Source organism: Emydura macquarii, unplaced genomic scaffold (genome assembly GCF_026122565.2).
Source record: "Emydura macquarii macquarii isolate MOO-44397 ecotype Brisbane River unplaced genomic scaffold, CSIRO-AGI_Emac_v2 contig_799, whole genome shotgun sequence".
Taxonomy (NCBI): domain Eukaryota; kingdom Metazoa; phylum Chordata; order Testudines; family Chelidae; genus Emydura; species Emydura macquarii.
Window position 1 is genome coordinate 97550 of NW_027130936.1, and position 20813 is coordinate 118362.

Genomic DNA, 20813 nt, shown 5'->3' on the forward strand with positions numbered 1-20813 from the left:
AAAGGAAGGAAAGAGAATGGAGTCAGGTTCTGTATTAAACTCTAGCTGGACAGTGAACAGCAAACTGATCTATCTACAGCGTTAAAGGCCATTCCACTTGGTAGTGCAAAGGTTCATGAAGTTATTTTTCTGGATTCAAGTTTTAATGGCAAGTATGTTGTTTCAATGATTTGAGTTAACACTTTCAATGTTCATCATGAAGAACTGCAACTGTAGCGGACAGATTATTGCAATATGGTCATACTTATCTTGTCCCCAAGTTCCAGTGGTTCAATCTTATAAATTAGATGAGAAGACAAACCAACATTTCAGTTGTAAAATCCTGCTGTTTGTTTTCTTGCATTAAACTTTTTTTTTTTTTTTAAACACACATTCATCAATTCTTGATGGGCAAGTAGCAGTATATACACAAAAGGTATACACCATCTCTTCTTCCCCCAATGATTATACAACCATTTCATGTTCCATTTTTCCTGATCTCACATTTGGACCAGTTTCGGGAGAAGTGGAAACTGCAATATGTTAATCTGATGAAAACAACAAGTGCAGGCCTTGCATAGCAGCAGGCACTATGCATGTGTACATCAGGACAAGACTCATAAAACACCAGGAAAAGTTAAATGGTGTTCTTGGAGAAAACAGACTGACAGCACTGATCTCTCTGCCTGTGTCTCTTGGCAAAAAAAGCCAGAAAAAAGTTACATCTTTTAGAAATTGAAAAAAATCCAACGATTTGTGATGTTTGAACATACGCTCTTTCATGAACAATTTAACATTTTATCCTTTAGGATTTATAAATGCCTTATTTTGCCCCCATGCTGCACTAGAGAGAGTAGTAATTGGGTGCCTTTAAATAGTGTCAAAAATTAATCCATGGAGTTGTGTAAGTGCTCCTTGTAGCACTACTGTTTGGGATCAATTGCTAATCCATTGTTTTTTAAAAAGTGGAATGATTTTTTTTTTACTTAAGTCTTTAAGAAACTCTCAGCAGGATTCCACAAGGGGGCTTAGTGCACATGAAGCAGTTATGGAAATTACAGTTTTAACAGTGTAGGCATCTGCATGAGCACACACTAGGAGTAATGTCTGTAAAATATGGGACATTATTCCACCTGTACCTTCAAGGCAACGGATAGGCAAAGCCACCGCCAGCACAAACAGTGACCGGAATAAAAAAATATTTCAAAAAAATAAAGAACTAACCACAAACCAACAACTTTACAGCCAAAGTAACACACTTAGCGACACACCAGTGTCCACAGAAGTCTATTACTAGCAACAATACACTATCAAGACATGGTACAGGGAAAACTAGGACTAATAAGGACAACCGACATCACTGTGCTGTATATACAGTGGAGATATACAGAGACATCCAGGAACTGAAACACAAAGCACAGAAGAGTAAAACTAAGTCCTGCCTCCACAAACATCTTTCGATTCCCAAAAGATTCAAAACGGATGATGCTACATACCCTACAAACTATAAACTACACACTGTGGGAACCTTTTAATGGAATCGGCCAGACATCAGTGAGTCCTTAGTTTTTTTTGTTTTCTTTTTTTTTTAGGATTAGTAAGGTTAGTAACGCCATACGAAAGCAGACATACTTCAAGACTTTGTCATCTTAGCCTTCTACAAATAAAATGAACATCTCTGGGAGTTTTGCTAAACTTCAGAAACATAAAACTGTATTACTGGGTTGCAAGCCTTCTCTTGTTATGGTAACCATTCTGTGATCTTAACTAAAATACATGTAGCATGGATGCAGAGTCAGATGAATAGTTTAAGTGTTAGTCTAACATTTTTCTGATTTACAAATGCTACCGGTGAGTGTTGTCCTAGCAAAGATCTAGTAACTGTAGGAGCTGTGCCTATAAGAATGGTTACAGTTACATATAAGCTCTGAGACTGATAGCTTCCACCCATCTAGATTCTATAGGTTCATTAAAAGGAAATGAAAGAAAATGCCTTTGTATGTCACTAGCTTGTTGGTCATCCATTTAACTGCTACAAAAGCTTCCCCAGTACAGTACAATACAGTATAGACAAAGGACCAAAACCCTAATGAAGAAATCAGGGGGGAACAGAACTACAGAAAAAGTACAAATTAAGAGTAAATAAAGATTAAAAACAGCAAACTGAAATCCAAATTAGTTGTGAACGTGAATGAATAAACTTTAAGAAAAGTGTTAACATTATGAACTGTGCATCGTATAGACTGAAGCGGAGATTAAACAAACTCCAAAGCATGCAGATCTCTCACTTACCACCATTTTTTTTAAGGGTATGATGCAATTGAGGGGGAAAAAAAAGAAGTCATAGTAACCGACAAATATCAATATAACCAAAAATCCTCATGCCAGACGGCCTGCTCTAGTAACCAATTGTCTAACTCACTAGTACTTGAAATCAATGATCAGAAAAGATGTGAACATGCCTCCTCATTCCATTCAAATGTGTGCAGATGAACAGTACTGTGCGGACTCTTGAAATACTGCGACTCAGGCTTCAGTTGTACAAGCTAACTGCACTATACCCCTCACTCCACAGGAATTTGCTTTTTAAATCAGGAGGATCTGCAGACTCCAGTGAATCATTGTTTATATAATGCAAGATTAACAACAAATCTTGCTTGTAGGTAAAGTGATTATCTGCTTAGCATTGCCCTGAAATAGGGTATTCTGAAATTGGAAAGTTTACAACCTCTAGTATCTAGTAAACTAGCCCTCCTGCACACTGCAGTGTACATGGCTAACAGTGCTGAGGTCACACCTGCAGCATGAGCAGGGAAATTAATATCCAGCGCTATTTCCCTTGCTTGTCACGGTCAACATTACTTTAATTCTGTTTTTTTTTCTATTTAATTTATCATAATACCCAATTATTGTGTGCGTGTTTAGAGGAAGTATGTTGTGTCTCCTTTGGAACAATCACCCTATATATAAAGCCATATTCAATATTGGATTAATACTTAGTATGGCCTGTTATGATGCTATTATATTTTTTTAATTACTCTAGGAGTCATTGAGAATTAATTTTCAGACATGGATTTAAAAAAAGTTTGACAACAGCATAAGTAAATATTATTCTCTCTCAAACAGTCTATTCTGCTGCTGAATATCCCTTCATCTAATACAACTCATGCAGCTGTTTCAATTTAATGTTTCACAGAAGTGAATGAAACAGGAGGTTTAAAAAAAAGCAGCAGCAGCATAAGAGATGAACATGTGTCAGACCAGAGTTATAGGGCAGTAGTCAATTCTGTTCCCTTACCCCACTTCTGATAAATACTGACGGCCCGAAGTCTAAGCTTATGCCAAATGTCAACTCAAGTACTTTTTTTCTCCTTTTAAAATGGCCTGTCTAAGCCACTTGGAAATCTAGTTTTATAATGGAACTACTTATAAAACTTTATAGCAGCTCCATAAAATTGCTACAAAAGGCAGCACCTAAGTGTAAAACTGCCTTTCCAGGAAGAGAGAGAAAATCAAAACAATCTGATGGGGAATTTGAACATTCTACTTCCAGAGAACTTTATCATTGAAAAGAGTTTTAGACTTTATTTGCCTAATATTAAGTTTTTGTATTTTACTCTTCAGGTTCCCAAAAATCATTATCAGTATTCTGATGACTTCCAAAATGCAGGATGGTAGTGTTCTTAAAAACTAGTAATTTTCAGGAGATATGCAAGCTTTAGTACAGCAGAGAGTTAAAACCCTTATTAACTGTCAAGGGCTTGTGTTATACACAACAATTTAGAGAACATATACAGCCACTAAGTCCCAAGTTTGCGATAGAAAAAATAGCATTAAAACAATTTCTATCATGCTACATGACCAATAGAAAAATGGGATAAAAGACTCATGGGCTGCATAAAACGTGCATATTAGTGAACAGCTCCTGTACCAAAAAAGCAATCAATCAATCTAAAATGGAATATAGGCATAAGTATATATTTATAACAAAACATATGGGCAAGAGTGGTCAAATTAGGTTTATAATGGATTCTGTTCCTATAATAGCATCTAACAAACCTATGCAGAGCTAAAGGGCAAGGCCACCTGAGAAGTGATGCCATTTGGCTGTCACTGTGCTACAGTGATCCTTAGCTGCAGGTATAGTTAACTCCTATGCATTCTTATAGTTTGTGTCTGACAGTTCTCTCCCCTTGGTGAGGCTAGGTGTGGGGGAGAAAAGTGAAGGGTAGTAGAAAAATAAAAACTTGAAACAAGATAACCATTTTAGTGAAATAAACATTTTGTTCTTTAAATGACTACTTACAGTAAGAGTAGCATAGAAAGGCAAGAAAAATGAGTATTAGAAAAAAGGCGGGGTGATGGAATGCAACTGCTGCACTACTGGAGCAGAAATATTATGGAAATAGTTTACTTATTAAGCTGACAAATGAAAAGGGAAGAAAGAGAAGACGTTATAATAACTAAGTTATTTCATGGCTTTAAACTGAAGATTATGTAGAAAATGGATTTGGAAGTAAAAACTGTTCAGTTGCTACATTCTTGGGTAGGAATGCAACCAAGGAGTTTTTACTTGCTACTTACCCAAGAACATGCACTTTTAAAAAGTGATTCGCTATGTAAAAGCACTTTCTTCACTGAAGAGCCTTTGAAATACTAGAGGTCACAATGGCTGATCTCTGACTGTCATTACAGTCTCAAAAAATAAGCAGCTACCACGGGCAGGGGGAAGCTATTTTGCCCCTTTCATTGTAAAATGACCACCAACCAACATATGCGCTGGGCAAAATGAATCAGCATTACCTTACTGAAAACTGGCTTTTGATCATACATGCAGTGAAGGAGCAGCACCTTTGGCCTAAATATGCTATGTGACTTTTCAATAGCTCCTGATGTTGAAAGCAGCACATTATTCAGCTACTGTATGAGACAACCTATGAACCAGACAGCTATTCGCAAAAAGAAAATGCATTGCTGTGTTATGTGGGAAGAAAGGTCGGGTTTTTCCTGAAAAATTATGAAGGGATCAAACACAATCTCTCCCTCCTCCTTCCAGTGCACAAGTGAAAGCCAGGGGTTCATTTAGCAAGCAAATAAATAGTGTTCGCTGCAGGAACCTCTCACTGTGGGATGCAAAAGATACTCCTAGTCAACAAGGCACTACAGCAAAAATTGCAAGCAAGAACTCAAGACGCTAGTCACACTTCCAGATGGGAATACAGTTTCCACTGGATTTAGGGACTAGTTTTACTCATTCTGCTACACAGCAGCAGCAAAGGGGTAAACAACGAGTATGTTAGGAAAGAATTAAAGGAGCTTTATACTATCCTCAACCTCTTTTCCTTGGAATAGGAGACCAGTCAAATGCTAAAAGCTATTTTCATGCAGCATTGAGGCTACACAGGCAGGAACTCAAGTCAGGAAATGCCAGAATTAAGACTGTCCTCTTGTCTATGCAGTGAATTGTGCGTGTTTTAATGCCAGCACCACCTGTACCTGTGTGCATCATGGCAACACCAATTCAAGCTGTGGGGTCTCTTCCTTGTTCATCATCAAGTAGTCAGTCCGGGCAAGAGCACCAAATCACTGTTTCCAGCAATGATACGTCTTGCTCCCTCTCCTTGTCCATCAGAGTCAGGGTTGAGCTGAAGGATCTTGAATGTATGCTGTTTTACAGACTGCTTTAGTCTCTTGAGATACAGAATGTGGGCATAACTTTCCAGGCCTCTGAAGAACTAAATATCAAGTACTCCTATGGTGGGAAGAGCAGAAAGAGGACACTGATTTCTGAAAGATGACACTGTTACTGGGGATAATAAGAGGGAGGAAGATTATGAACTATTAGGAGCATTCCAGACTTTGAGGTAATCCTGCTCCAGCTGTTTGGCTGGCTTTGTGTCAGTCAGGGCAGGGCTTAAGCCTTGCCTTATAAAAGGAAAGTTGCTGGAATTTGGTCCTGTTGAGTTTCTATGTAACTGGACATTTTCTAGTAGAGAAGTTTCTTTCTCCTTGAGAAAGCTTATGAGAGGTTTCATTTGCATTCAGTCACAGAGATATGTTGAGATCTCCTTAAAGAGACAGTCCAGCAAGTTACTAAAAAGCCTTGGGGATCTTTAAAAGAGCAGACTGAACACAGATCTCTTCTCCTCCCCCAAAGCCTTCCTCCAGTGGGCTCTGAACTAAAATACAGCATACCAGGAGGTTAGGCTGTAGATGAAAATCTTGTGTGCCATGTCATTTAGGCTGCTTACTACTAGCAGCCACCTGATAAGCCAAAGTAGGTAGCCTGGAGCAGACTAAACTGTCTGGATCTTAGTGACCCACTAGTTTAAAGTTCTCAAGTGAAGACACAAATGGCCATGTCTCCCCATTCAAGTGTTCTCCTGACTGCCTCTCCCACTTGCCACGCTACAGGGAAATCTTTGTTAAGAGTGTGATTCTAGTCAGTCCACCTTGGGATAAAACAGCCAAGGCTCAAGGAAGGAGGGAGGGTAGATTTGGGGCGAGAATACACCCTAGATTCAAAGGCTCTCAAAGGGGACCCTGTGCCACCAACTCCCCTGTGGTGCCAGGAAGTACGGATAGGTAAAGCACCTCCACTGATTAGAGCTGAAGTAATATCACATGAGATAGCCAGGAACCAAGTCATTTAGGACTTTATAGGTCAAAACCAATACCTTAAAACTGCCTGAGGAAATCAACTGATAATCCAATGATAGCCAGTGCAGATTATGGATCACAGCTGTGTTTTTAGGTGCTAATTAGTGTTATTTAGAGTAATGCCTTAATGAAACTCTACAACATACTCTGGCATATGGTATACAAGGGTCAATATTAATTTCTTTAGCAGGTTAAATATAGCTCATTGTTTCGCACTTCCATAGATGCAATTAAAAGTTCAATGCAAATGGCGCACACAAAAAGCACAATTGATGTTCAACCTTAACTTTGGCATTTCATGACTTTGAACAGTAAAGGGTCGGTCAGTCAGTTTAAAAATTGCTTTGTTTGGAATGTTTTGCTTAATATAACTAAAAGTTCAAATATCAGTGACGTCTCCAGGTTTTTCATTTTCTTTCACTTGTGCATTTAACAGCACTTTCCACTGCTCGTGAGGGTCTTTTCCACAGTAACAGCAGAGACAACTTTATGGTGTGATTGTAAAGGCAAAGGAATAAGCCAGGAGACTCCAGGACACATGTCTAACCCAGAACTAACTATTTTTGATGTTGAGTGGATTTCAAACTGATGGATTTCTTTTACCCAGGATTTTCTTTATCCTTAATGGCATACTCATGTAGACATTTACATTTAATTTCCTCCCCTAGAAAAGGAAGTAGGCTGAGAAGAGAAGCATCTCCAGGGCCTTCAGAATAGCAAAGAAAACAAGCAAATTCAATAATCTGAACAATTTGGCCCATCACTGCCAGAATATCTCCACTGAAAGAGAGAAGATCCCGGGTTTCCTTAAGCATTTAAGAAAAGTGGCCAAACCAAATGAGAATACTTCATGGGAGCCTAAATTCACTGCACATTTAACTGTTGACACATGCATCATTTTAAGATGCACAATTAATGAGTTTAAGATAATGGCATTGCAAATGCTTGGAATTTGGCCAAATGAAAACAAGTTTCCACTGGAATAAGTCCATGAACTGCTCCTTAGTAAGGACGGTTTCCATGCCAAATTACAATTGTTAAGATCCTACTGTAATCCCTGGTCAGACCTCACTAGATAAAGGGTTGCAAAGTGCAATAAATTATGAAGAGCCACCAATGGAAGAGGTGGGACTATAATACAGGCCATGCTGGTTCCCCACCCAGGGCACATTCCTCTAAGCAAAGGGGTTTTGTTACAGGGAAAAGACTAGTAAAGATAAGTTTTTAAAAATTCAGTTTATCAACACAGATGTAAAGTTTTGTGGGCTGGTTCAGAGCCATCTTGGGACTAGTTTAGGGTTTTATGTTGCCACCCATCACTATGGTATCAGTGAGTGTCCGTCACTGTGCACCACTTTGTCCCTAGGTGCATTTCTAACAAGCTTAGCAAAGTCTTTGCGCATGCTTTGTAGGCATTTTTACATTCACATAACTTGGCTGAAGTGAAGCAGGTTCTCTCTCAACTCAGGTTATGCATTTGCTCTATGTCAGACTCAAACTTCCAAGTTTCTGATGTTTTGATATGAGGTTTTTTATTAAAAAATATTTCTTTGTAAATGAAGAAAGACTTTCCATTCTCCAAGGTATTAGAAATGGTGGAGCTATTTTTGCTCAAACTTTGCAAAAAAGTTCACCTTGGGCTCAGAAATTTTCATCTCAATAGGTGAACATTTGAAAACCACTGAACAATCAATCCATCTGTTTTACTGCCTCAACTACAGTAGTTATTGTTGCACAAATTGTAATACACTGGAGGATTGTGGTACCAGCCTGAGGGTATGTCTACACTGCCAGCTCTTTGGGATCGATCCCAGAAGTGCTCTCCGATTGACACCATTAATCCACGTCCCTGAAAGGAGTAAGGCTGCGTCGACCAAAGGGCGTCTCCCGTTGACATAGCACAGAAGACACCGCGGTACAGCAACGTAAGTAAGTTGACAGGAGATACGCAAGCTACTTTACATAGCTTACATATCTCCTGCCAACTACTGGTGGCAGTGTAGATCAAGCCTGATACACTAGAAGGATTGTTCAGTATAATAAAATAGTGAATCATGATATGGATGTGGTCACTCCAAGCTGCACTCTTCTTCATCTGATCCATTACTTGAAAACATCACATCCTTATAATGATCAATCAGTTCCTCATGAAGACTCCTTGGGTAGGCTTTTGATAGACAACATTGTAAGCAACCGGTACATTAAAGTCTGTTCACCAGTCTGTCTTTCAATCACCAGTTTCTCCTCTGAAACTGTCCCCCTTCCTTAAAGAAAGGAAGAAGATCTAGTGTAAAGAGCTCAAGTAAGGATAAAATAAAAACTTTACCTTTTCTAAATACTGAACACACATTTAACTAATGAATCCTACCACGACCCTGGAAGGAAGGTAACCTAGCTCCTCTCAACCTGGAATTTAACCCAATAGACACTGCTAGACTGAAATCTCCACAACATTGCTTGATTACATTATGTAATCTCGATTAAATAAAACACACTGTTAAAAACATTACCAATGCTTTCAGCAGAGCCCAGGATGCAAAACTCAGATTAGAAGACCCTCGCCCTTATTTAAATATCAAATAACTGATGAATGACTATAAGAACAGTGCAATCAATGTCTCCCTATGGTCATTTGAAGTCAAAATTTAATGTAACCTGAAAACCAATCCCTGCATGTTGCTTAGTCCAACATAGTTTGCCAGATTTAGGAGGACACGCTAAGGACTTGGGAGATGTCAGTTTATTATCCTATACTGTATGACTGAAGTGTCCAATCTAAGCGCTATAGCAGAGAGGGAACCACAACCAGTTTTGCAACAAATGTTTCCAAATTCTTGAAATAACGGTCTTCTTATTCCATAGTATGAGGAATCAGCGACATGCAAAGCTAGGAATTAATGCACAGACTCTGCATCGCTATATGAAGGGCCTACTATTTGGAGAGAAAATAGCTGCTGAAATTAGAACTTTTCAGAACTCTTCATGGACTATGGTGCTTATTTTCTCCCAGTGACCTGGTTCCATAAGTTTTACAAGTGGCTTTGAAAACACTCTTACCGTCTGGGACTTCATCTGGCCGCTTCCTCTTCTCATAAACCACTATGATAACAACAAGGATGATAATCTCTGCCAATATTCCCAGGAAGGGCCAGAGAGGGGCCAGGTGGCTGCGCACTCGCAAGATGGTGGTGGCACTGGCAGAGCCAATCGGATTGGTTGCATTGCACTCATACTCGCCGGGATCCTCACTTATCTGGAGGTTTGTGATACTCAACTCAGTGTAATTGTCTTTATTTGTAACAAAGAATCGGCCAGAGGAGTTGTTGATTTCCTGTTAAAAGAAGAGAACAGAGGGGGATGGGAACTTTTAGTAAGCCAAGCTGTTAGGGTATGTCTACATTGCAAAGAAAAACCCATGGTAGCAAGTCTCACAGGCTAGGTCAACTAACTCAGGCTCACAATAAAAGGCTAAAAATAGCAGTGCAGACGTTCCTGCTTAGGCTGGAGGCTGGACTCTGAAATCTGGCAAGAGCAGAGTGGGTCTCAGAGCTTGGGCTCCAGCTCAAGTGGGAACATCTACACTACTATTTTTAGCCCTGTAATACCAGCCTGAGGCAATGAGACTCACTGCTGCAGTTCCCACCTGTTGCAGTGTAGACATACCCTTAGTTTCCATTCAGTACTGTGCTAGGTAGGAAAATGTAAAGGGATTCTTGCAAAAGAGACTGGTTACTTCAGACTGTTGAAGAGCTTGAGTCCAATGTTCAGTCTTAAAAAGCTCCGAAACATTTACAAATCTAAAGTCAGTCTCCAGATAATGCACTTAAAATGCAATTCTGCTCTAAAGGAATGGCACCTAAAATTGTACCTAAATGGCACCTGAAATTAGCAGACTTGCTCATTACAATGACAAAAATTACATTTTTCCCACTCCTTTTTACGACTGTCAATCCTGCAACACCAACACAGCCACGATCATGTAAGTAGAATTCTTTTCTGGCTTGTGCATCAGGGGAAATGGCAAGTCCCAATTGCTAACTTAAGCAATAAGCTTGCACAGTTGGAGCTAAGGTTCAGAAATTACTACCGATGATGTGAAGGTGTGTTTGCAAAGCTAGCAGGTGTAAAACACATTTTGATCAGAAAGTCATGTGAGGCTGCACATTTTTTCAATGCCATTTTTATCAAGTCACTTCTGAGGGTAGCCCAGCTGGATATCTGGGCTCATAAGACTGGGCTACGTAAGAGAGTTTTTGTTCTATGATGCAATTGCTGGATATAATTTTTCCACCTAACTTTTTAAGATTTATAGACCCTATTACTAGGTTGCCTTTGGTTCAGATTCAACTGAAGTCAATACACAGCAGACAGGATTTCCAAGTCATTTCCAAGTAAGGGAGTCTAGTATACACAAGCCCACTCTCAGATCCAGGGATGAAAGATCTCACCATTCAGCATTCAAGATTGTTTCTCAAAATTATAACCTCTTGGAATTGGGCCTTTTCCCTCAAAGAACTAAATTCAAGTGTGACTTAGGTCATAAGTGAAGTGAGTATTGACTCAATCTAACCCATAGAGGGACTCGGTCCACACTGCAAAGTCAGCTACAAAATCTACAAACACAGAGAGCTGCAGATTAGGGTCAAGGTGCAAGGGTAGAGTTGTGAGGAAAGGGACCCAGGACTAGAAATACAAGAAACCATGCAGGTTAGGACTGAGGTGCATCGGACTTGTTTGCACCACATCCAGCTTGGACTTAACGTATCCATTTTTGGTTTTTCTAAGACATAATTAATGTGGCTTTCACCATCAAAGTAGACAGTTGGGCAGTTTTCACTTAAGAGAACAAATCCATTCCATTAAAAGTATATCATAATATTCTCTACTTACAAGCATTTTTCTGACTCTCAGGCAGATCACATGACGTGTAAAAGCCAGGACCATCTACAATCCCAACCGGTTGTCAAATCTTTTGCCCAAGAGACAAGTATGCACATGGAAAATGTGACTGCCTAAGGTCTTACTGCTACCCTCACACTGAACTTCATGATAAGAAGAAAATCAATCTACATTAGTAAATATCATGGGAAAACTGACTGTTGTGCACTTTTTTGGCTGAGATGCTTTATCCAGGATGGAATGGCTTGTGTTACTGCTTTTGTATCACCACCACTGCAATAAAATGCACCTACAGTCCAGTAGCACAGAATGCGCATAAGATTAAAGCAGCCACTGACATCAACATTCATCTTGCATTCTAATATAGATGAGAGAGACTAATCTTAGCTGTAGCTTCTCACACGTGAATGCCAAGGGTCATTTCTTTACATGCTATAATTGGAAGACTGGCTTTCCAGTTTAGCTAAAGAACTTACTTAAAAAGAAAGCAACTGAAACTGCTGATATGATTTTTTTCTGGAATTGATATTCTTAGAATCCATAAACACAGTTTTGAAGAGGCTTTCAGAATGTGTCCAATTCAAGTTACCCACTGCAAATTACACCATCCTTCCAGGTTCTTGGCAGTTCACTCAGTGGTCACACCCAGCAGCAGTTTAACAAGCAGCTTTGCTTGCATAGGAATGGAGAATATAAACAAAGGAGACCATTTTAGAAAGCTATCAATATTTCAGCTACTAACTTTAAAGGTAAGCAGAATTATTTATTTTGTTATTAAAGAAATCATTTCAGCTCCAGTTCAGCAAAGATTCAAATTGACGCCCCCTTTCCCACCCCATCCGCCTACAAACTCAGTTTTTCAAAGAAGTTACAAGGCATTAGAGTGCCCGAACACTGGGAATAAATAAGGATTCCAGTTCTCTGTATCAGAAACTTCAGCAGGCTAATTCAGGCCTGCATACTGACCTTACGGTGTCACTCACCATAAATACTCCGTTGACCTTCTTGCGCCACACCCACTCGGGGTGAGGGAAGCCCACAGATTTGCAGTACATGACTGCCTCCTGCCCTTCATTTTTGTTCTCGCTTCGCTTGTGGACAGTGATATCAGGAATAGCTACAAAACACAAAAAGTTCTGTATTTACAATCATTCCTTTCAAAAGTGAGTATTTCAAGTTCTGAGAGCTTGAACAGCTATTTAAACTATAAAATTCCCAGAGAAGTGGACACCTGCTCTCTCAAGCCAAGTCCGACTTGCAAAACGTAACTCATAAAATAAACTCCCACATCTGCCCTGATTAAGAAGCGCAGGCTTGAAGGGGGAGGAGGGGAAGAGAGGATATGGAAGGAGGGACAGGACATGAAGGAATCGTCTCAGCCTCAGTGTTGAGGACTACTAAGTCATAACAACCATCCTCTGACTAGGCCTCTTCCCTGTTAAGGGAAGAGACCTAAAAGGCTGAAGTTCCTCCACTGATCTCAACTGTGGCAGGATCACACACAAAATCAATTCCAGTTGTCCTGCAGGTGCTTTCCGATTTAGGGACTGATTACAATTTCTCAGAACAGCCTCTCGCTTAGTGCAGCATCTATAACTGGGGATTCTAAATGGATTCAGTCTGCTTTGAACTCTAATTTGCAGGAGTTCAAGGTCATGCCAAGTTAGCTGAAAAGCAATTTTCCCAAGGTTTGCAGCAAGATCTTGGATTTGACTTAAGAGCTAGATATAGAGACCTGGCTGCTGTTTAGACGCTGCCCAAATGAGGACTCGTTACACCATAATAGGGATGAGCTTAGAAAAAGGAGAGAAGAGAATCCTAACCGCCAACATGAAGCAGACAAGATTTAGAGACTTCTCACTCTCACCTGTGGTGGTACCTAGAGCATAGAAGGGCTTACAGACACAGGAATCTGTTCTTTATCTTGGGCTTCTCCCATTCATCCTACTCACAAGCCTACATTCCATGGGAGGTCATGGAGAAGCGTGGGAACTGCATACACAGAATGCGGCCCTTACACCAGAACACACCATGCGAGCATGCATTTGTTTATAAATAATGCTGTTGCCTTAACTTTGCCAGTTTTGCCACTACAGCCTGTTGCACTATAATACCTTGAGAGATTACAGTGGATCAATGGACTGCCTGAGCTGAACCTTCACTTAGCAGATGGGTTGGTGTGCTGCAGTGACCACCACCTTTAAAAGCCATTTGCTTTCTAGCTGCTAATTATGTCACACATGGCCTGCTATGTGACCACCAGGCAGTGATCTGTTAATCCAGTCAAAGTCCAAGCCAAATGCTCCAGCAACAGACTCCAGGCACTGGAAATTATTCCAGGGCTCACTCAAGTGCCAAGGCTTCCTTTGCCACTCTCCACCTTGCACAAAAGAAAGCCGAATAGTCATCCTTACAGAAGAGAAGGTAGGAAATCTGTGTTCAGCAGCACCTGTGCAAGCTGAAAATTAGTTTAAGAAGCTAGATACATTTGATTATTCAAGTCAGTCCAGCGAATAGAATAAACAAGGGCTCCAAAACAACTGGTCAGTAGATGATGAATCTGCCCTTTGCTGGCAAATAATTGCATCATGCAGCTTATTGTGAAAATACTCAGGCAGAACAAGAAGCTCATGTTCTCAGCATGAGTTATTTTGCACTGCATCACTCAAAGAGCATTTTCTGGTATTTAAATGGGCTGCATCTCTCAGGTTAGGTTTCTCATAAGTTCTGTTTGGAAGATAAAGAAAAAGAATGGTTACTTACCTGTAACTGTTGTTCTTCGAGATGTGTTGGTCATGTCCATTCCCAAATTAGGTGTGTGCGCACGCCACATGCACCAGTGCCGGACAACTTTTCCTCTAGTAGTACCTAGAAGAGCCAACTCTAGCGCCCCCTGCAGTGGCGTGCGTATGTGCCCGCATACCGGTGCCATCGGCTCCCCCTCCCTCTCAGTTCCTTCTTGCTGGACCTCCGACTGAGGGGAAGGCAGGCGGGTGTGGAATGGACATGAGCAACACATCTCGAAGAACAGTTACAGGTAAATAGCCGTTCTTTCTTCTTCGAGTGCTTGCTCATGTCCATTCCCAAAGTAGGTGACTCACCAGCAGCATCTCTGGAGGCGGGCGGGAGTTCATGGATGTGACACCTGGAGCACCGCTCTACCAAAGCCAACGTTGTCCTGAGCTTGCTGCGTTAAGACGTAGTGGGATGTGAAGGTCTGTACTGATGACCAGGTAGAGGCCCTGCAGATGTCCTGGATGGGCACATGAGCTTGGAAGGCCACAGATGAGGCTCTTGTTGAGTGGGCTGTCAAAGGTCTCAGAAGCATGACTCCAGCCCACTCATAATAGATTTGGATGCAGGCTGTAATCCATTTTGATACACACTGTGAAGAAACCGGCAGCCCCTTCATTTGGTCTGCTACAGCCACGAAGAATTGCATCGAACGATGAAAAGGTTTGGTCCTGTTGATGTAAAACGCATGGGCTCGTCTCACATCGAGAGAGTGCAGGTGTCTCTCTTCACTGGAGTTGTGAGGCTTGGGACAAAAGACAGGTAGAAAGATGTCCTGGTTAAGGTGAAAATGGGAGACTACCTGAGGCAAGAAGGCCAGGCGTGGGCGCAGCTGGACCTTGTCCATATAGAACACAGTCTAGGCTGGTTCTGATGTCAATGCCCTATCTTCAAGACTTACCTGACAGACGTAATAGCCATTAGAAAAGTGACCTTCTAGGACAGGTGCATCAGGGAGCACAAGGCCATGGGTTCGAAGGGTAGACCGGTGAGTCTGGAGAGGTCCAAATTCAAGTCCCATTGAGGAGAAGGCTCCCTTCTTGATGGGAAAAGCCTCTCTAAACCCTTAAGGAAGCTGGCCATGATCTCGTGCAAGACGACTGTTCTACCTTCCACCAAGGGGTGGAAAGCCAAAATGGCCATAACATGGACATTAACAGACGAGGAGGCCAACCCCCCTTGCTTTAGGTGGAGCAGATACTCCAGAATTGTGGGGATCGACGCCTCCGTCGGGGACATGCCAAGTTCGGATGCCCAGCAAGTAAAGCACTTCCACATAGCCCTATAGGCTAATCTGGTCGATGGTTTCCCTGCTCTTTATGAGCACACACTGAATTTGAGCTGAACAGGCCAGTTTCTCCCGACTCAGTCATGGAGCATCCATGCCATCAGATGTAGGGAGCTCAGCTTCAGGTGAAGCAGGCAATCCTGTTCTTGACACAGGAGATCTGACCGCAGTGGCAGGGTCTAACGCCTGGGTCCTGCCAACTCCAGAAGCATCCCAAACCAATGTTGCTGAGGCCACACCAGTGCTACAAGAATGACCCAAGTCCTGTCTCTCTTCACCTTCAGGAGAACCAAGTGGATCAGAGGTATAAGTGGGAATGCGTACAAGAGACCCTCTGACCAGGAGAGGAGAAAGGCATCTATGATGGAGCCCACACTGAGACCTAGACAGGAGCAGAAGCGAGTGCACTTTTATTCTTATCCCTGGTGGGAAAGAGGTCCACTTGGGGAAAGCCACACCGCTGGAAGATGCAGGTTTCTACCTCCAGATGGACTGCTCTGGGAGGGCTCAAGGCCCCAGGCTCAAGGCGCACGAGTCCTCACGGTTGGACTCCGAGTCCAAGAGCAGTGCCAAATGGAATGGAGGACTGCGTTACCCAAGTTCCTCTTCCAGAACCAGGCTGCAGGATTCCCCAGTGAAACCCCCACCAGTAGGACCACAGTCCAGGCCACTGACCCTGAGGCCATGCTCCCATCAGCGATGCCATAGGGAAGCCGGGCATCAGTGCTGCGGTCTGCCTCGTTTGAGTAACCTCCTTGCTGTCTAAGAATGAACAGCTATCCGATGGCAATGGTGACGCCGAGCCTGAATATTGCATGGTGCTGTGCGAAGTGCGCTGTTCCAGCACCAAAGAGTGGTACGGGGAGCCCAAGCAGTGGGTGTGCCAGAACTTACTCTTGTCCTTCAGTTTCCCATATGGATCAGGCAAGCAAGGCCGCGGTGCCGAGGAGACATGCTGCAAGTCTGGTGACCTCTGTCGCTCCGGAGTTTTGAGGCAGTGCTCTGCACGGTGCTAGTCATCCAGAGACCGGTGTCAGGAGCCCGGTCTGGTACCGTCCTGACCCGGAGAGGTGGTCTCGACTCTGGGGACCGCCTGCGCACCAGTGAATGGTGCCTTGAAGAAGAGGACTGTCGGGCACATCTGTCCCTCGAAACGCTGCCCGTTATTGCTGGTGCTAACTCTTGGAGTGGTCTACCGTCCCTCAGCATCGGAGGCACAGGCAACACCAGGAGGTCTTTCATGGCTTGGAAAGCCTCCGTGGTCAATGGCACCACTAGGCAGAGAGGGCCTCTACCGCTACCCAGAGTCAGTGGACGGCCTGGTGCCAGGGTCGACGATCACAATAGCAGGAGACCCTTCTGAGGCGGAGGGAAAAGGCAGCCCGACCCAGGTCTTGCCTGGTCCCCTTTAGGTTTTTCTGCAGGGAAGCGTCTCTGCTCCATACGAATCTTCTTTGGCCTCTTCTTCAGCACCGGGGATGGCGAACGGTGCCGAGATGAAGCAGAAGGAGCTGGAGTAGCTCTGCATGCTGAGGCCATCGTGCTCGGTGCCAAATCGGATCTATCGGGCTCCGACACCAGTCTATGTGACAACTCCAGGAGGATGGAGTTAAGACGGATATCCTGCTCTTTCTTCATCCAAGGGCGAAAACTTCTGCAGATTTTGCACCTTTCAGACGTGTGCTTCTCCTAAACACTTTAAACAACTTTGATGTGGATCGCTCCTCCGCATAGGCTTCTTACACAAAGCACAGGGTTTGAATCCTCGGGAACAGGGCATGCCCCGACCCTGGGATTCTAGCAACTAATAGACTAACAAAACTGGAGCAAACTATAACTGAACTATTAACTATCAACTATGAACTTCCAACTAGAATAATAAACCACTAGATATAGCGAGAGGACTTGCGAAGGCAAGAGATGTTCCAGCTCCATCACTGGTGGCAAGAAGGAACTGAGAGGAAGGGGGAGCCGATGGCACTATATGGGGGTGCATATGCGCACCGCTGCAGAGGGCGCTGGAGTTGGTTCCTACTGGTACTACTAATTTGGGAATGGACATGAGCAAGCACTCAAAGAAGAACAAATTGATTCAATTTATTTATAAGTAGGGTCACAACAAAAGAGACCTTTGAACTACAAAATAGGAGGTCACTACAACACCCCAAACTATCATCTCCTTCAAGTGAAGAAACCAAACAGTTTATCACTGGTAGGGCAGCCTCACAGGCAAACACTCCCATCCAGAGAGGGAGGTCACCAGGTCTCTTGCACTTACATAGTACTTCTCATTAAAACCAAATACAAGCATTAATCCTGCCAGCCAGACAGCTCTACAAAGATTCCCCATCTGTAAAATGGGAGAAACAAATGAATGGCTTGGCTCAAGGCCTCTCAGCAAGTTCAGTGGCAGACCCAGGGTGAGATCTCAGGAGTTCCTGACTCCCAGTCCCAAATTCTTGAATGACCAGAGCATGCTGCTGCCTCCGAACAAGAATGGAGCCCTGCTATTACCGTAGGTAGAGGATTAGTTCAGTGCATCAGTTGACATGGGATACTATCCCTAGAGGAGGTAAAGATTTACCTGAAAGAGGTTCACTCTCTAACAGAGGAACACTGGCAACTGGGTTGGTTGGTTGTTTTTAATTGAGTAATATGAAAAAAAATTCTCGAAGTTTCTGATAGATCCCCATTTTAAACAGGAGGATCAGAGTTTAAAAACAATCTTTTAAAATGGTAAAAGGGATTTTCATCTCTTATTTCAATTTAGTGGGCTCTTCAGCAAGGGAAAATCAATTATACAGGATAAATCATGAGACAGACTATATCCAAACAACAGTTACATGCACAAAGCAAACAAACTAAAGAAATAAAAGAGTTACCAACATTTTTCTCCCTCAGTTATAGTGATTCTAGCAGTTACCTGAGATGATGATAAGCTCCAAACTTTAAGACAAATGGGGTTTTCATGTTGAGGGTGTCTAAACAACTAAAGAAAAACTACTTTAGTGCTCTGCACTGCCATGCGGGAGACTAAGTTCACGGTCCACTTACAGTCTTCTCTGTGGACACACCACACAGCCTCCAGCAGGGAGGAGGCTCTTGCTCAGCAGGAGTCTCTTCTACTGGATAGGACACCAGTTCTCACTAGCAGAATTCTAAAAAAGGGCTGACATAAGGCATGGGCCTGTGGAGCATGGGAAGATTCATAGGTCCCCTAAGTGATACGGAGGCCACCTCCTCCCCACTAGTCTTGAACTAGCAACAGGGAATTTAAGCAAAGGCCAAGTCGTCACGGTGAGCTCCAGTGACATTCCTGTGTTGTGCACCAAGAGCATGAGATGCAGGGATTACATCCCATTTCATGGAACAGACCAGGCAGGAGGGAAAAGCAGAAGAGAAAGGTTAGCAGGTGACAAGGTGACAGTCCCAAAGCTGACATCACAGGATTATCGAGAGTGACTGTAAATTACTCCCATTAGGAAATGGAGAAACAAGATACATCGGCTTAAACTGCCACCTCCCTCAGCCTCCATCTGTCAGCACTGAGCTTTTCACTGCCATATATCAGCAGGCAGGAAAGCAGGACAGAGCCTTGCTGAGGAGGAAGGTGCAATAAATTAGCACTGCTAATACTGGCCCACTTTTACTGCAGCAGCAGCAGCCTGTTAGGAAAAAAAGAGGGGAAGGGGGGCAGAAGAGGGGTTTCTAGGTCACTCCAGCTGCAGGGTGACCTCAAACTCTTCTAGAGTCAGGATATAATTACATTCCTTTAAGGAGAGGACATCTGCTGGCTCCCAAAGAGAGCATAAGTGACAAGAATACATTCTACTTTATTGCTGGATTTAGTTACACAGCAGCCATTTCCAATTCCACTAGGACAAAAACTATTTCTAGCACGCAGTCTATCGAAGAGAGCATGATATGGAATATTAATATTCCAGACCCTCCTATGTTAGATGGTTTCAAGCTGCGGCTGAGACATTAACACAATACTTGTTCTGTCAGAGCATCTTGGCTAACTGTGTTTTACTATGTGGATTGCAATTAAACAGCAAAGACCACTGGTTCACCTGGACCAGGGAATTAGCAATAGAATAATAGAAATGTGGGGCTAGAAGGGACCTCAGAGATCATTTAGTCCAGCCCCCTGCAGTGACGCTGACCAAGTAAACTTAGAGTTTAAGTCCTAGACCATTCCTGATATGTCCGACCTGTTCTTAAACCACCAGTGACAAGGATTCCACAACTTCCCTTGGAAACCCTCTTCCAGAACTATTTAGTTTTTCCTAATATCTAACCTAAATCTCCCATGCTGCAGATTAAGTCCATTACTTCTTATCCTATCTTCTCTGGACATGGAGAACAACTGATCAGCATGCTCTTTTTAACAGTCCTCAACATATATGAAGACAGTTACAGGAGACACTGCTCTCTAACAGTCTAACAGGGCCCATCACGGTACCCTTAGTTGGTGTGTCCTGTTCGGCAGCCCTCCCTGGGCTGAGCCTTTAACCAGTCCAGCAGGGCCCATCATGGTACACTCGTTTGTTCTGGCTAGGTTCTGGGCTCAGTCCTTGGTCGGTCTCTGGAACCAGCCAGGAGCTCCTCCTTAGCTCCCCTGGTCTTCGGCAGCCTTCCTTGAGCTCAGTCCTGCACCTCTTTCAGTCAGTCAAGAACTCAGTCACCTCCCTTCCTGCTCCAGGCAACAACTAACTTGCTCTTCCTCTGCTGCTCCTTTTTATAGGCCCTTCTGGTCCCCGACTAGCTGCTCTGGCAGCCCTTCTGATGGGCTACTGCTTCTGCAGCCACTCTAGGCTGCCTGGAAGACTTCTCCCCTGCTCTTTTCTGGAGCAGGGCGAGACACTACCACCTGCCCACGTATTCCCCACTTTGTAGTTAGGGACGAAAAAAATCAAACTCACAAGTGCAGTACTTGTCTTGACTGAATTTAATCTGGTCAATTTCAGACCAACTTTCCAATTTGCCAAGGTCCTTTTGAATTCTAATCCTGTCCTCCAAAGTGCTGGCAGCCCCACCCAGCGTGCGGTCATCTGCAATTTTTATAAAAGGATTCTCCATTACATTATCCAAGTCATTACTGAAAATATCGACTAGTACTGGACCCAGGACTAACCAGGTGAAGATTCCTCTCTAATACAGTCTTTGATAGCTAAACTAACTTACACACATC

The 20813-nt window shown here is 42.9% G+C and overlaps 1 protein-coding gene across 1 annotated transcript in view; it reads right to left on the reverse strand.

Annotated features, from left to right (window-relative positions):
* NPTN (neuroplastin) overlaps positions 1-20813 on the reverse strand; it is a 92083-nt gene that overhangs the window by 2605 nt on the left and 68665 nt on the right. The window contains exons 5-6 of the mRNA XM_067543188.1: positions 12522-12655; positions 9697-9970 (exon numbers count right to left, since the gene is read on the reverse strand). Coding sequence (XP_067399289.1) covers positions 9697-9970; positions 12522-12655 — 408 coding nt within the window. The remainder of the gene's footprint in view (positions 1-9696; positions 9971-12521; positions 12656-20813) is intronic.